Here is a 14,974-nt window from a genome sequence, read left to right as displayed (position 1 = left end):
TCGGACCCTGTGGGAGCCTGCACTGGCTGGGTCATCCTCTCGGGAGCGGGCCCTGCTCCAGCTCCCGGGTTGAGCCAGGGGACCCCACACCGCACCTCCCCGGGCTCTGCCCTCTGACTGTTAGGGGAGGTGGAGAGAGGGTCCCCTCCGTCAGCGGCTGCTTTACTGGGTGAGAGCAGGAGGTCCTGTCTTTGAGCCAACTCTGTGTGCAAAAGAGAAGCCAGTGTTGGCCGAGCAGCTGGAGTGATTGAAGCAGGGGCAAGAAGTAGGAGTTTGGTGATCTGCTCAAAGGTCATCCTGACTCTTAGTGGGCCCTCTCTCCCATCCCCTCGGCCCTCCGGAGCAGGGAGGCCGTGAGATGCAGCCCTTGGCCCTGTGCTCCAGAAGCCCCCACGGTGGAACTCGGGACAGTCTCTGTCACTTCCATTCCTCCGGGGCGATGGCCCGTGGTGCCGGTGTGCAGTCCTGCTGTGTGTGGAGCGGTGCTCTGAGGCCTCCCGCAGGTCTTGGTGCTTTGTGTGCTGACAGGCTGCCCAGGGAGAAGGGCCTGTGGGGCCCGAGGCGCTGGGCAGGAAGCCCACAGAGCCCCTTCTCTGCCTACAGTGAGGCCGTCTGGGAGAACATGGCGCGCATGTGCGTGAAGACACAGCGGCTGGACGTGGCCAAGGTGTGCCTGGGGAACATGGGCCATGCCCGTGGGGCCCGAGCGCTGCGGGAGGCAGAGCGTGAGCCGGAGCTGGAGGCCAGAGTGGCCATGCTGGCCATACAGCTGGGCATGCTGGTGAGTCGGAGCCGCCTCTGGGGCGGGCAGGCCGACAGGCAGACACGGAGGGGCAGATGGGCTGGAGCAGGCCCTCCTCCGCTGGGCTTTGGTGCAGCAGCCCCAGAGGGTTGGGGCGGCAGGGAGGCTGGTGGGGCAGGGGCAAGGAGGCCTCTGGGTTAGGGTGGGGTCACGTCCTTTGGGCAGTGCATCGGTCTTGCTTCCCAGTTGTGGGACAGAAGTGCCACGTTGGCATGTGGCATCTGTCGTGAACGCGTCAGCCCTGTGTGTGGTGTGCTGCGTGTCTTTGCCATGAGCTCCTGGGCAGCAGGGGCACCCTGATGGCCCCTGGGTGTCAGGGAGCTTCGCACCATGGGAGGCACCAGGACAGGTCAGCTGGCGACCTCTGGCATCTCTCCCGGCACAGTCTTGTTCTGAAGAGTTGGTTTGTGGAGATGGTGACTGCCATGACACTGCCCTTGTTTACTGTTCAGGAGGATGCCGAGCAGCTGTACAAGAAGTGCAAGCGCTACGACCTTCTGAACAAGTTCTACCAGGCCTCAAACCAGTGGCAGAAAGCCGTGGAAGTCGCCGAGCTCCACGACCGAGTGCAGTTGCGCACCACCTACTACAACTACGCCAAGCACCTGGAGGCCAGCGCTGACTGTAGCCTGGCCCTTAGTTAGTGAGCGTGGGGCCCAGGGAGGGGCCGTGGGACGTGGAGCGTCTTCCTGACTCCTTCTGGGGTGGCCCTGGCTGCCACGAGGTGAAGTGGGTGCAGAGGTCCTTAGAGGAAGAGCGTCTCGGGGTGTGACTTTAGGACAGCCTCAGGGCCTCCCTCCCTCCGTCCCGGCCTAGCAGGCTTCAGGGTGGGTTAAAGACAAGCGTCCGTCCCGTTGCTCATGTTAGTTGCTGCAGCACAGACTGGGCTTGGTGCCTCTGTGAGGGCAGATGAGCCACCACTGGGGGCCTGGCCACATGTCGCCCTTCCCAGAGGAGGAGCTCTTCTGAGATCCGTGTCCCTGATCTGGACTGCGTGTGGGCAGCTCTGAGGCGGGACCACCCCTGGGCCGCCCACAGTGCAGGAAACTCCCGCTGCCCCCGACAGTGGGCGTGCTGCCCCGTGGAGCTGCAGGCTGGGAGTGCACGCCACACAGGCCACTGCTCTCACGTGTTTCTGTGACACTGCCTCTTAGCCCGCCCTGTCCTCATGGGGCTGAGATGGGAAGGAACAAGGTCTTCCTGTCTCCTCCCTCCATAGCTATGAGAAGTCTGACACCCACTGTTTCGAGGTGCCCAGGATGCTCTCGGAGGACCTGCAGTCCCTGGAGCTCTACATCGATAAGATGAAGGACAAGTGAGTGTCCCCACTAGGAGCTGGAGGCCTGCTTGGGTACCCTTGCTTACGAGCATCACCTAACAGTGGGCAGCGTCCTCTTGGTTTCTCAGAGCTGGTCCTGGGCACCACGTGGGGCTTTCCCTTCAGGGCCCGGGGCCTCTCTTGGCCTCCTACGTCTCCTGTCTGCAGGACACGTGTTGCACGCTCTGAGGGTGGCATCGGGGCCGGGGGTGGGGCCCTGGCAGAGAGCCCATGGCTTGTGGGCCCCACAGGACCCTGTGGAGGTGGTGGGCCCAGTACTTGGAGAGTCAGGCGGAAATGGACACTGCGCTTCGCTACTACGAGCTGGCACAGGACCACTTCTCCCTGGTCCGCATCTGCTGCTTCCAGGGCAACATTCAGAAGGTAAGGCCACTCCTGCAGGGTCGGCCTGTTGCTGGAAACACGGCCACTGGGCTTCTTTGCTGTCTTTCTAGGCTGCTGAAATCGCCAACGAGACCGGGAACTTGGCAGCGTCGTATCACCTTGCCCGCCAGTATGAGAGCCAGGAGGACGTGCGGCAGGCAGTGCACTTCTACACGCGGGCGCAGGCCTTCAACAACGCCATCCGCCTGTGCAAGGTACGGAGGGACAGGCCTCGGGAGTTCAGCCCGGCAGGTGGGAAATGCTGCCTCCTGGCTGTTCGCAAGGGCCATCAAGAGAGCTGTGACATGAACACTCCTGCCCCTGCTGGTTCCCCTCTCTGCACTCCTCCTACCTTTCCCGTCCCTGCGTCTTGCACCTGACGTTTGCAGGGCACTGAGTTGTCACTCGGTGTCCCTAGTATCCAGGCTTCCTGAGTGAGTCGTGAGGCCAGCTCATGGCTCGTGGCCTTGCTAAAAGGCAGACCCTTCATAGCCAGCTGTTACACCCTCTGCATCTGTTAAAAACATCCCAGCTCAGGGTCTCACTTCTGGAAAACCTTCCAGGCCAAGTATCTCTTGCAGTGCTCTGTAAAATAGAGCGGGAAGTGTCTGAAAAGCGCTGTGGGAGGCACAGTCAGGCCCAGGAAGGCGTCAGGTGCAGAGGTCACTTAGCAACAGACCAAACCAAAGGGGGTGGATGCTCCCCCGCCATGCTCGCTAGTCGGAGTGGGCCCAGGGTGCCAGGCAGGAGCTGTCTGCAGCGCCCTCCCTCCCTCCCACAGGAGAACAGCCTGGACGACCAGCTCATGAACTTGGCCCTGCTGAGCTCGCCAGAGGACATGATTGAAGCCGCCCGGTACTACGAGGAGAAGGGCGAGCAGATGGACAGGGCGGTCATGCTGTACCACAAGGTGAGGGCCACCCCCGGCGGTGCCCAGGACCTGGGGGAGGCGGGGGACAGCAGGAACAAGGCTTCTGCCGGAGACCAGGGACACTGCCTGTGCGAGGCCCAGCTCTGGGGGCCCCAGGGCTGGGCAGCCGCTCAGAGCCCACACTGTCCGCAGGCTGGCCACTTCTCCAAGGCCCTGGAGCTGGCCTTCGCCACCCAGCAGTTTGCAGCCCTGCAGCTCATCGCGGAGGACCTGGATGAGAAGTCGGACCCCGCCCTGCTGGCCCGCTGCTCGGACTTCTTCATCGAGCACAGGCAGTACGAGAAGGCGGTGGAGCTGCTGCTGGCCGCCAGGAAGGTACGGGGTCCCGGGCTCGCGCAGGCGCCGCCGCTCCAGGGGCACCTTTTCCATGAATACGGTGGGAAATACGGTGTCTCTCTTGGTTACAATTTCTCAAGAAAGGCTGTGGCTATACCCTGCCATGGAGGTGTAGGGCCCTGGGGACAACCTGAGACGTATTGCCCACTTCACACACGTCATGGAATCATAACAAGGAGTTGAACCCTCCTGTGTGTGGCAGGGGGAGTAAAATGCACATAACAAAATTTACCGTCTTGGCCATTTTTTAAGTGTACAGTCAGTAGTGTTAAGTACATTCACACTTTTATTCAGCCAGTCTCCAGAACTCTTGCATCTTCCCAAGCTGAAACTCTGTCCCTGTTAAACACTAATGCTGCAGCCCCTGGCACCCACCATCCTGTGATGCCCTCTGCCTCTGGGAACTTTACTCCTCTAGGGAGTCAAGTAAGTGGAATCAGACAGGATATGGGTTTTTGTGACTGGCTTATTTCCCTGAGCGTAATGTCCCCAAGGTTCACGCACGCTGTAGCAGGTGTCCAAGCTGAGTGATGTCCCACTGTGTGGACGGGCCACGTGGTCTTACAGGTGGTGTCCCCCCCTGGGCTGCTGTGAGCGCTGCTGCGTGGACGTGGGTGTGCAGATGTCTCTTTGCGACCTGCCTTCCCTAGACCTGGCATTCACCCAGAAGTGGGATTCCTGGATCACATGGTGGTTCTGCATTTAATCCTTTGAGGAACTGCCAGGCCATTTTTCCACAGTGGCTGCATGCGCCATTTTACATTCCCACCAGCACTGCACAAGGGCTTGTTTCTCATCCTCACCACCCTCATTGTGTTCGGGGGTTTTTTGATAGCAGCCAATAATAAAAGAGTATGTGCATTCTTCTTTTTTTAAGTAGAAAAATTCCCCTTGATAGAAACCTAATGGAGATATAGAAAATTGTTAATTGTGTCGAAGTTGAAAGGTCGTTCTTGCAGCCAGCAGTAGGCCTGCAGCTTTGCGTCTTGCTACGGAGCAATTTCAGAATTCTCGTACACGCCGTGTCCTTGGTTAGAAAGGCCTGTCCTAGGGTAGTCTGCAGGCTGACTGGGGCCCAGGAACGACACCAGAGGGTTTTCTCTCGCTAGAGACGTTGATTCTGTAACTTCATAGTAAAACTAGGTAAATCAGAACAGCCAGGAAAAATCTGGGAAAGACGACTAAAAGGTGATCAAACACCCAGATAGTAAAAGATAATACATAAAATCCCAAATATTCTGGGCTGGTACATGAGCAGGTCTACAGATCAGGGGGAATATTAGAAAATCCAGAAACAGAGCCAGGGGCGTGAGTCCATTTAATGTGGGATGAGGGAAGTGCACGGCGTGGGGGAGGGACGGGCCACTCCATCAGAGGGATCGGAACGCCCAGGTGGTCATTTGGGAAACCCCACGTCAGAGTAAATTCCAGAGAGGTCAGAGATTCAAGTGTAACAGTGAAGCAACCGCAGTTCCACCCTTCAGCGTCCTGCACCGTCTTGAAGGAGGGAAGGCTTTTTCTAAGTGTGGTGTAAAACCAGCCCAAAGCCATAGTGGGGAAGACTGGGCAATTCAACCAAACATACATTTGGCTATAGCACTTGGGGAAAGTGCCATAAACAAGGTGAAGATAAATAGTAAAATGGGCAAAAATATATTTTACCTCTATCCCAAAAGGCTAATTTTCTTAAAATTTATCAAGTTCTTATAAACCAATAAAAATTTTACCAACAACTCAAACAGAAAGGGCAAAAAATGTGAACAGTTTGTTAAAAAGGAAATGTGAGTGGTTCCTTAATACACGATGCTGAGCCTCATTCGTAAAAAGAGATCACAGATCAGAGCTCGCGGGGGTGCCGTTTCTCAGGAGCTGGACTAGTCAAGGCGAAAAGGTTAGAAAATCCTAGATTGGCTCAGAACAGATCACTCAGGCACCATGGGCAGGAACGTCTGTCATTAGTAAAGTTTACACCTGCCTTGACTGAGCAATTCTTTTCCTCAGGAATTGATCCCAACCGACACATTCACACGTTCAGGTGACATGTGCATGCACAAGGTTACACGCCACAGAAATTGTTGTAACAGCAGAAGACAGTCACCCTCGTCATCAGCAGAGTCGTGGTTAATTCACCTTGGCACAGCGGAACCCCACACAGCAAGCAGAGAGCACGTGCCAGCACCTCATGTACTGAGGTGGAATGACCTCTAAGACAAAATCCTTTTTTTTCTAAGACATGTCTTTGAGTGAAGAATATAAATTTTTTTTGGTTCAAGTTGATGTTAGAAAAGAAAAAAGAATATAAATTTTTTTCTTAAAATTAAAAAAAAAATTAAAACTCTAGGGGGAGGGGACCCGGCACACTGGAGTTGTGTTCCCTCTTACAATTAAAAAAGAAAGAAAGAAAAATTAAAACCCTTTTTTTTTTTTTTTTTTTTTTTTTTTTGAGACAGAGTCTCACTTTGTTGCCCGGGCTAGAGTGAGTGCCGTGGCATCAGCCTAGCTCACAGCAACCTCAGACTCCCGGGCTCAAGCGATCCTACTGCCTCAGCCTCCCGAGTAGCTGGGACTACGGGCATGAGCCACCATGCCCGGCTAATTTTTTTGTATATATATTTTTAGTTGGCCAGATAATTTCTTTCTATTTTTGGTAGAGACGGGGTCTCACTCTTGCTCAGGCTGGTCTCGAACTCCTGACCTCGAGCGATCCACCCGCCTCGGCCTCCCAGAGCTAGGATTACAGGCGTGAGCCACCGCGCCCGGCCGAAAAATTAAAACCCTTAATTTTAAAAATTCTAAAAAAATTATAAGAGAAAATGAATTACCAGTTTCCTTTTTCTACCAGAACAAATACAATATTCATTTGCGCTCCATGTTCCCTTCATTACATTCTAGAATGTTAAGGTTCATAGCGTGAGAGAAAGTAACATGAACAAATCCAGACAGCAGCCACCACCGAGCCGTGGGCCTGGTTTCCTTGGGGGTGTGGGGTGCACGGGCGCCACTTCGGCCTCGGTGCCCCTCAGCTGCTCAGGGGAGCGGCCCCCTTGAGGCTTCCTTGGCGCCTTTGCAGTACCACGAAGCCCTGCAGCTGTGCCTGGAGCAGAACATGACCATCACAGAGGACATGGCCGAAAAGATGACCGTGTCCAAGGACTCCAAGGACCTGTCTGAGGAGTCCCGGCGGGAGCTGTTGGAGCAGGTGGCCAACTGCTGCATGCGCCAGGGCAGCTACCACCTGGCGACCAAGAAGTACACGCAGGCCGGGAACAAGCTGAAGGTGAGCGTCCGCCGGCCGTTCTCACAGCCGTTTCACAGTCATGTAGACCGAGGCCGCTGTGCTTTCTCCCTTTGCCTGTGCACTTAGCAGGGAGGGCAAGAGATTTTTGGGCTGGGGAACACGAGAAGCCCCGAGCCACTCTTTCTGTGAGCCAAACGTGCAGCATCATTGGGTGTGAGCGAGTCCCCAGGTGCTCTGCCCGCGCACCTGAGCCCCCGCTCTCTCTGCCCAGGCCATGAGAGCGCTGCTCAAGTCTGGAGACACAGAGAAAATCATGTTCTTCGCGGGCGTCTCCAGGCAGAAGGAGATCTACATCATGGCTGCCAACTACCTGCAGTCCCTGGACTGGCGGAAGGAGCCAGAGATCATGAAGAACATCATCAGCTTCTACACAAAGGGGCGTGCCCTGGACCTGCTGGCGGGCTTTTATGACGCCTGTGCCCAGGTACAGACCCCTCCTCGGACTCCAGCAGGCCCGGCGGGGGTTGTGGGAGGCCTGGGCCTCACTGGGTCTTGACGTTCTCCTGGTGCAGGTGGAGATCGATGAATACCAGAACTACAACAAAGCCCACGGGGCGCTGACTGAGGCCTACAAGTGCCTGGCCAAGGCCAAGGCCTCCAGCCCACTGGACCAGGAGACCAAGCTGGCTCAGCTGCAGAGCAAGATGGCACTGGTGAAGAGGTTCATCCAGGCCCGCAGGTGCGTCCCCAGCAGACGGGCAGGCAGCTGGCCCGCACCGCCCCGCAGGCTTCGGGAATCCCCCCAGTCCCCCTTCACTGGGAGAGTGACAGCTGACAGCAAGGAACCAAACCAAACATTCACTTCTGACAAACGCTCTCCAAAGGAAATCCTTGGGCAACTGGGTAGGAACCCAAGGGTCATCTCTGTTGCTTAAGATACATCTGAGCTCCTCTTGGAGAGTTCCCTTGGAACCTGGGCACAATCTTGCTTGGGAAGATTGTTCTGGAAACACCCAGAGACATCGAGAGAGAAATCTGGTGGGGGAGGGGAGGAGGAGGCAATTTGGGTGAAAAGGTGTGTCCAGGGGCAGGTGTGCCCCTGGTCAGGGCATGCAGGGGTCAGGCAGGTCATCCTGAGTGAGGGACTATCATGTGACTCAGGGTGGCTGGGGCCATGGTGACCCGCAGGCTCCCACCTGTCCTCGGTGCCACTGCCGCCAGGCTCCAGGCCTGTGGGGGGAGGTGCTGGGCAGTGCATTGTCTCAGTTTTTAGGAAAGGCCAAGAATATAAATTTTTATATGATACCTCCCAGTTTTCATCTATCTGGGGGTCACCACACCTGAGCAGACATCTGTGGGCTCCTGGGGCTCAGCGTCCGCCAAACTAGCAACAGTGTCTTTCTCGTCTGCAAACAGCCTTTCAGAAGGAGAGTTCCAGAAACTGTTGAACAGTGTTGTGCAAAGTGGGGTTCCTTAGAGGACACTGTCCACTAGCATGTGTAAATTCTGGAATATCTGCACGTGGCAGATGCCTGCTGAGCCTGGGCAGCGGGAGGCAGGGCTGAAGGAGAATGGGCAGCAGGTGGTCACCAGCGAGAGCCCAGGGCGTGTGGGTGGAGGCCAGAGGATGTGTGAGGGGCAGGGTGGCAGCCCTTCAGGGGTCAGGGGTCTGAGGGCAGGCCAGGCACCTGCCTGGAGTGGCCGAGGCAGTGCACAGCCGGGTGGACCCCAGACTTTCCAGAAGTGGGAGCCTGAGCACTTTGCAGCTCCAGTCACCTGCCCTGGGCCGAGTCGTGTCTCAGCTGGCTCGTGGGCAGGCTCACCCCCCACCCTGCTCTGCCACACACGCCCACAGCGGGTCACACGTGCTGGCCTGCGTTCAGGCCAACTCCTCTGCTTTGAAGGTTCCTTTCAACTGCCTTCGCAAGGTGGTGTGCCCCTCTCAACACACCCCCATCCACATACTCCCGCGTCCCTCTGGGTCACACTTAACCTAGAGGGTTCTGTCCCCTCTAGGCTGTCCCCTGGGCAGGAACTAATGGTTAGAGGTCTTTGATCTCGGTGTCCAGGCATAGGACCCAGCACTGTAAGTGATCAGTAAGAGTTTGTTGAATGAATGAATGAAGAAATTAATGAATTAACTTAATTTGTGGGAATTAACTTCACAAAAAACTTCCTCCTGCCACTCCCCAGGACCGTGTCCTGCAGGACAGAAGTCTGTGTGCCCTCTGACAAGCAGCGTGTGTCCAGGGGTTCGGGGCACAGGCCTCATCTTTGCTCTCTGCAGGACATACACGGAAGACCCCAAGGAGGCCGTCAAGCAGTGTGAGCTGCTTCTGGAGGAACCAGACCTGGACAGCACCGTCCGCATCGGGGACGTCTATGGCTTCCTGGTGGAGCATTACCTGCAGATGGAGGAGTACCAGATGGTGAGGCCGGGCACTGCTCACCAGGACCATCCTGCCACATGCGGCTTCTGGGACTCTCTGTTTCAGAGCTCAGATGTTGTCATTAATTTTCTTGAAGTAACAGGCTCACTTTGTTCATTTTTGAGAAAATATCTGCCACATACCCAAGTCTGAATAACCATAGTTTATCTCTTAGTCGTTTAAAAAAAATTGTGTTCTTGGCTGGGTGCGGTGGCTCACGGCTGTAATCCTAGCACTCTGGGAGGCCAAGGCAGGAGGTTCACTCGAGGTCAGGAGTTCGAGACCAGCCTGAGCAAGAGCAAGACCCCGTCTCTACTAAAAATAGAAAAATTAGCCAGGCATGGTGGCGCATGCCTATAGTCCCAGCTACTCGAGAGGCTGAAGCAGGAGGATCGCTTGAGCCCAGGAGTTTGAGGTTGCTGTGAGCTAGGCTGACACTCCCTTTATCAGATACATGATTTGCAAATATTTTCTCCCAGTCTGTGAGGAAGTTCCCTTCTATCCCTATCTTTCTTCTCCTTCTGAAAATCTAATTACTTGTTATACAGGGTTGTCACTGTACTCAACTGATACTTTCTTTTTTCCTAGGTTTTGTTCTCTGTTTTTCATTTTGGGTAGTTGCTATTGCTTCAAGTTCACCAACTTTCCTTCTGCAATGTCTACTCTTATTTTAATCCCATCCCTATTTTTCATCTCAGACATTATGATTTCCATCTCTAATAATCTGATTTGCTACTTCTCTGTATCTTCCATGTCTCTCATTATCATGCTTGTACTTTTCTCTGCCTTCTTGAGCACATGAAGTACATTTATAATAGTTTTCATGTTCTTGTCTTCAAACTCGGTTGTGTCAGTTCTGGATCTGTTTCTATGGATTGATTCTTCTTATTATGGCTCATATTTCCCTGCTCCTTTGCATGTTTGGTAATTTTTTATTGATTCCAGACACTGAAAATGTTTTAGGTAGTTGGATGGTGGAGTGTGTGTGTGTGTGTGTGTGTGTGTGTATTCTTTTTTCTTTTTTTTTCTTTTTGCAGTCTTCCTTGGAGTGCATTTTCTTTTAAATATTTTTTAGCCTTGTTCTGGGGTGAGGTTAAGTTACTTGGAAACAATTTGATTCTTTTGCAGCTTGCTTTTTAGCTTTGTTAGATGCATCCAGAACAGGCTGTGTCTAGGGTTAATTTTGCACCACTACCAAGGGGTCTGCTCTACTCAATGCCTCATGTATTGGGAGGTCTTTCCCCTGTGGCAGGTGGGAGAATGAACTGTTCCTGGCCATGCATGATCAGTCTCTGGGGTTGTTCTACCTGATCACTTCCAGCAGTTTTTCCCTGGCCTCAGTTACTTTCTTCACACACATGCACTGTTCTTTACTCAGCTAAAGACTCGGATCCCTCCGCAGGTCTCGAGTGCTGTTTCTGTCTGTCTGCTCTCTCCTGTCCAGTACTCTAGTCCATGCCTTCCAGCTGCCTCGGCCTCCCTAGACTCAGACCCATCTCCTCAAGCACAGACAGACTCCCAGCTGATTGGTTCCCCCTCCCTGCACTGCAGCTTAAAAACTCCCAAGGCAGTAAGCAGGGTGGCTGAGTTGATCTTTATGAAATGTCCCCCTTTGTCTCTGGTAGTATTCTTTTGAAGTGTCCCTAATGTAACACCAGCATAGCTGGCCTGTTGTCTCAAGCTTAGTGTTGTATGGCGTAGCCTTTTCCTGCCTTTTACCTTTGCTCATCTGTGTCGCCGTAAAGTACATTGCTGGTAGACAGCATATAGGTGGGTCTTTCTAAAATTCTGATAATCTCTGCATTTTGATTGGAATGTTTTATCCACTTACATTTAACATAATTATTAATATGGCTTGATTTCACTGTACCATTTTTGTTTGGCTTGTCCTATCAGTTTTTATTGTTCCTGTGAACTTTCTGTCCTGTTATCTTTTAAAATTTCAATTTATCTATCCTGTGAGTGTTTTATCTTTTTGTTTGTTGTTTTGTTTTGAGGTAGGGTCTCTCACTCACTCACCTGGTCTAGAGTACAGTGGTGTCATCACAGCTCACTGCAGCCTCAAACTCCTGGGGCCTGCCCTGAGGCAAGAAGTTACAAGCAGGAGACTCACCCACTGCTACCCCTCTTCCCGTGTGTGCTGCCTGCAGCTGTTCTCCCTTGCGTTTGCCCAGGACTTATCATTTGCGGGGAGCAGTGACCTAATGTGACTTATGCTGCCATTATCAGCAGCCTCGCTCCTCAGTCTTTTTTTATTTTTTTCCAAAAGGAGGGCGAGGGTTGGTGGGGAAGGCTCCTCATTCTTTTTCCATCATAATTCTACGGTAGCCAGCAAAAAATTCCACCCACCCGCATTTGTCCTTCACGTTCCCAGGGGCAGAGATACACGCAGACCTTGCTGCGTCCTGACGCTCTGCCTGTGGGGTTGTGTTCCCCGGGCAGATAGCTCTGGGGAGTTACAGTGCCCAAGGAGCCTCTCTGCTTCGTCTCGAGTGCTAGCAAACCGAGCATTGACAAACTGATTTTAGACATGTGCTGACAGTGTCGGCCGCACTAGGCTGCAGTCTCCGGAATTCACAGGAAAGTTAATCCAACAGGTGGTATCCCCAAGGCTGAAGGTCAGCACTGTGAGACTGCCTTGTGCCCCTACCATTTCCACTCACTGGCCCCTTGTGTTGTTGCAAAAAAAATCAGTCTAATTCCAACAAGTTTTCTTTTTTTTTATTTTGTTTTTGTTTTGTTCTGAGATGGGTCTTGCTGAGTTGCCAAGCCTGGAGTGTGGTGGCTGTTCACAGGCACAATCGTAGCTCACTGCAGCCTTGAGCTCCTGGGCTTAAGTGATCCTCCTGCTGCAGCCTTCATGGTAGCTGGGATTACAGGTGCTCGCCACTGCATGCTTTTTGGAGAACTACGATTTTGTGTATAAAACAAAATTGGACTATAGAGACACTTAGATGCCTGTATCTTCAACATTAACAGAAAAATCTTTTTTTTTTTTTTTTTTTTGATACCGAGTCTTGCTCTGTTGCCAAAGCTAGAGTGCCATGGCGTCAGCCTAGCTCACAGCAACCTCAAACTCCTGTGCTCAAGCGATCCTACTGCCTCAGCCTCCTGAGTAGCTGGGACTACAGGCATGCACCACCATGTCCAGCTAATTTTTTCTATATATTTGTAGTTGTCCAGCTAGTTTCTTTCTATTTTTAGTAGAGACAGAGTCTCACTCTTGCTCAGGCTGGTCTTGAACTCCTGATCTCAAATGATCCACCCACCTCGGCCTCCCAGAGTGCTAGGATTACAGGTGTGAGCTACCGTGCCCAGCCTGAAAAATCATATTTCACCAGTTTCTTTATTGTCTCTATGCTCGTTTGAAGCCTGTGGGACTTAGGAATTTTTTTTTTTTTTTGAGACAGTCTCACTCTGTTGCCCGGGCTAGAGTGCAATGGTGTCAGCCTAGCTCATAGCAACCGCAAACTTCCGGGCTCAAGCAATCCTTCCGCCTCAGCCTCCTGAGTAGCTGTGACTATAGGCATGCACCACCATGCCTGGCTAATTTTTTCTATATATTTTTAGTTGGCCAGCTAATTTCTTTCTATTTTTTTAGTAGAGACGGGGTCTCACTCTTGCTCAGGCTGGTCTTGAACTCCTGAGCTCAAGTGATCCTCCTGCTTTGGCCTCGCAGAGTGCTAGGATTACAGGCGTGAGCCACTGCATCCAGCCTAGGAATTCCAAATTTAAAAAACACTCAAAACTATAAATAAACTGAGATAGGCATGCACAGCTTCCTCTTGGTAGAAGGAAACCTTGTTGCTGCTGTTTCCATGTCTCTCTCAGGCTCCTTGCCCTCAGCGTGGCCACTCACCATCCACTCGGTTCTCACTGCCCTGTCATCAGAGCCAAACCCTTGCAAACTCCTGATTCTGGGCAACAAATATGTCCCCTGGTCAGGACATGCGACGACGTGTCGTCTTTGCTGTCCTGCACCCTGCCCCTTGCCCGCCCTTGGTCCCTGCCTTCCTTCTGGAGATGCTTCCTTGCCCTTGATAAAGCCAGCCTGCACAAGCTGGGGTCACAGGTGCTGGGCCTGATGTTCAGGCTCACACAGGCCTTCTGGCCACGAGGTCTTTTCCCATGTCCTGACCAGCTCCTTACTCCTCCCTCCCCTTGTAGCCCTTCCTTGAATGCTGCCACCAGACCTCTCCGTCCCCAGCCTGTTCCTCTTTGTCTTGTGTCCCACGTGTCCAGCAGGGCAGCTGGGGCACAGCAGGGCGTTTGTGAATGCTTGAGGATGCAGGTGTTTGCTCACAGCCTCTCCTTTGAGAGCGCGTGGAGGGCTTGCACGTTGCCCGTCCAGCCCAGGCAGAGGCTGGGCCAACTGCGCGATGGTGTCAGTGAGTCACCCAAAAATCATTTCTTTAGACAGGATCTCAGTCTGTCACCCAGGCTGGAGTGCAGTGGTGTGATCATAGCTCACTGCAACCTCGAAAAAAAGTTAAAATACTGATGACAGCTTATAGTGTTAACCATTCAGAGCCTGAAACATGTGCCATCTGTGGACACCATGATCCCCTCCTAAACACCGGGAAGCCTCGGACCACCGGACCCGAGTGTCCCCTGGAGGCGGAGGCGGGAGGCTTTCCTCTGACCGAGGGTAGCGAGCCGGGTACCTTGAGGGGGTTTAGGAACTTCTTTCTAGTGAACAAATAGGATGGCTCCTTTGGGTGTCACTGTGGACTAAACGAGTACCTGGCTGTCACCTCTGCCCTAGGCCTATAAGCACCTGGAGGAGATGCGCAAGAGAATTCCCTCTGCCAACATGTCCTACTACGTGAGCCAGCGCACCACGGACGCCGTGCTCCAGGGCCTTGGCCTCCCTCCGGCACGCGCCATGCCCCAGCGGATCCACCACAACAGCATGGAGGACCCCCGGGACGTGGACGAGGAGGTGGTGGAAGAGGTAGAAAATGACCCCTAATGGGCCCGGGCCTCTGGCCAGCCAGCCAGTGTCCTCCCACTAGAAGCATCTTCTGGAATTTTCCAGTTGCCAATAGCAGCAAAGGCAGCTTTTTTGTTCCCCAAAATCCCTCATGTGTTGGAACATGGAAGCAGAGCTGTAGCAGGACACAGGCCCAGTCACCAGGGCCCAGAGGGAGCGTGTGTGTTTGTATTTTTAAACCATTCCTCTGGCATTCCTGCCTCCAGGCGCTCAGCAGCTCCTGCGGATTTTTGGACTAGTTCCTTTAAAGGCAGTTGGATTCGCCTTTCCCACGATCTTCTCCCAACTACATACTGTGAAGCCTGGGAGACTTCTAGAGCTTCGCGACGCGGCACCCAGAGGACAGGGGACACCTGCTACCCTGTTCCCCACACCCCTCCCTAAGCCCCTCTGATGGTCACCTGGCAGTTCCCAGCTGGCCCACTGCGGCCAGGACCACCCTGGCCCTCCTGCGACTGCAATAAAGTTTGTTTTCTCGGGCCCAGGCTCTTCCTTCCGCACACGGGCCCCTGGGCATTGCAGGCCCTGCCCGAGCCCAGTGAC

At 53.6% G+C, this 14,974-nt stretch overlaps 1 protein-coding gene across 6 annotated transcripts in view; it reads left to right on the top strand.

Annotated features, from left to right (window-relative positions):
• IFT140 (intraflagellar transport 140) overlaps positions 1 to 14,910 on the top strand; it is an 83,223-nt gene extending 68,313 nt beyond the window's left edge. For 4 of the 6 annotated variants that reach the window (XM_045541092.1, XM_045541090.1, XM_045541088.1 and 1 more), the window contains 13 exons: positions 604 to 781; positions 1,255 to 1,445; positions 2,022 to 2,117; positions 2,372 to 2,504; positions 2,576 to 2,719; positions 3,286 to 3,414; positions 3,568 to 3,750; positions 6,842 to 7,048; positions 7,281 to 7,493; positions 7,582 to 7,748; positions 9,297 to 9,438; positions 14,204 to 14,392; positions 14,638 to 14,910. In XM_045541092.1, coding sequence (XP_045397048.1) covers positions 604 to 781; positions 1,255 to 1,445; positions 2,022 to 2,117; positions 2,372 to 2,504; positions 2,576 to 2,719; positions 3,286 to 3,414; positions 3,568 to 3,750; positions 6,842 to 7,048; positions 7,281 to 7,493; positions 7,582 to 7,748; positions 9,297 to 9,438; positions 14,204 to 14,392; positions 14,638 to 14,670 — 2,005 coding nt within the window. In that variant the 3' untranslated portion in view covers positions 14,671 to 14,910. Of the gene's footprint in view, positions 1 to 603; positions 782 to 1,254; positions 1,446 to 2,021; positions 2,118 to 2,371; positions 2,505 to 2,575; positions 2,720 to 3,285; positions 3,415 to 3,567; positions 3,751 to 6,841; positions 7,049 to 7,280; positions 7,494 to 7,581; positions 7,749 to 9,296; positions 9,439 to 14,203 lie in introns of all 6 variants that reach the window. The other 2 variants (XM_045541091.1, XM_045541089.1) reach the window with 1 other exon arrangement.
• The last annotated feature ends 64 nt before the right edge of the window (positions 14,911 to 14,974 follow it).

This window comes from Lemur catta, chromosome 2 (assembly GCF_020740605.2).
Source record: "Lemur catta isolate mLemCat1 chromosome 2, mLemCat1.pri, whole genome shotgun sequence".
Classification (NCBI taxonomy): domain Eukaryota; kingdom Metazoa; phylum Chordata; class Mammalia; order Primates; family Lemuridae; genus Lemur; species Lemur catta.
The sequence above is the reverse complement of the archived record's forward strand: the minus strand, read 5'-3'. Positions and strand labels throughout refer to the sequence as shown.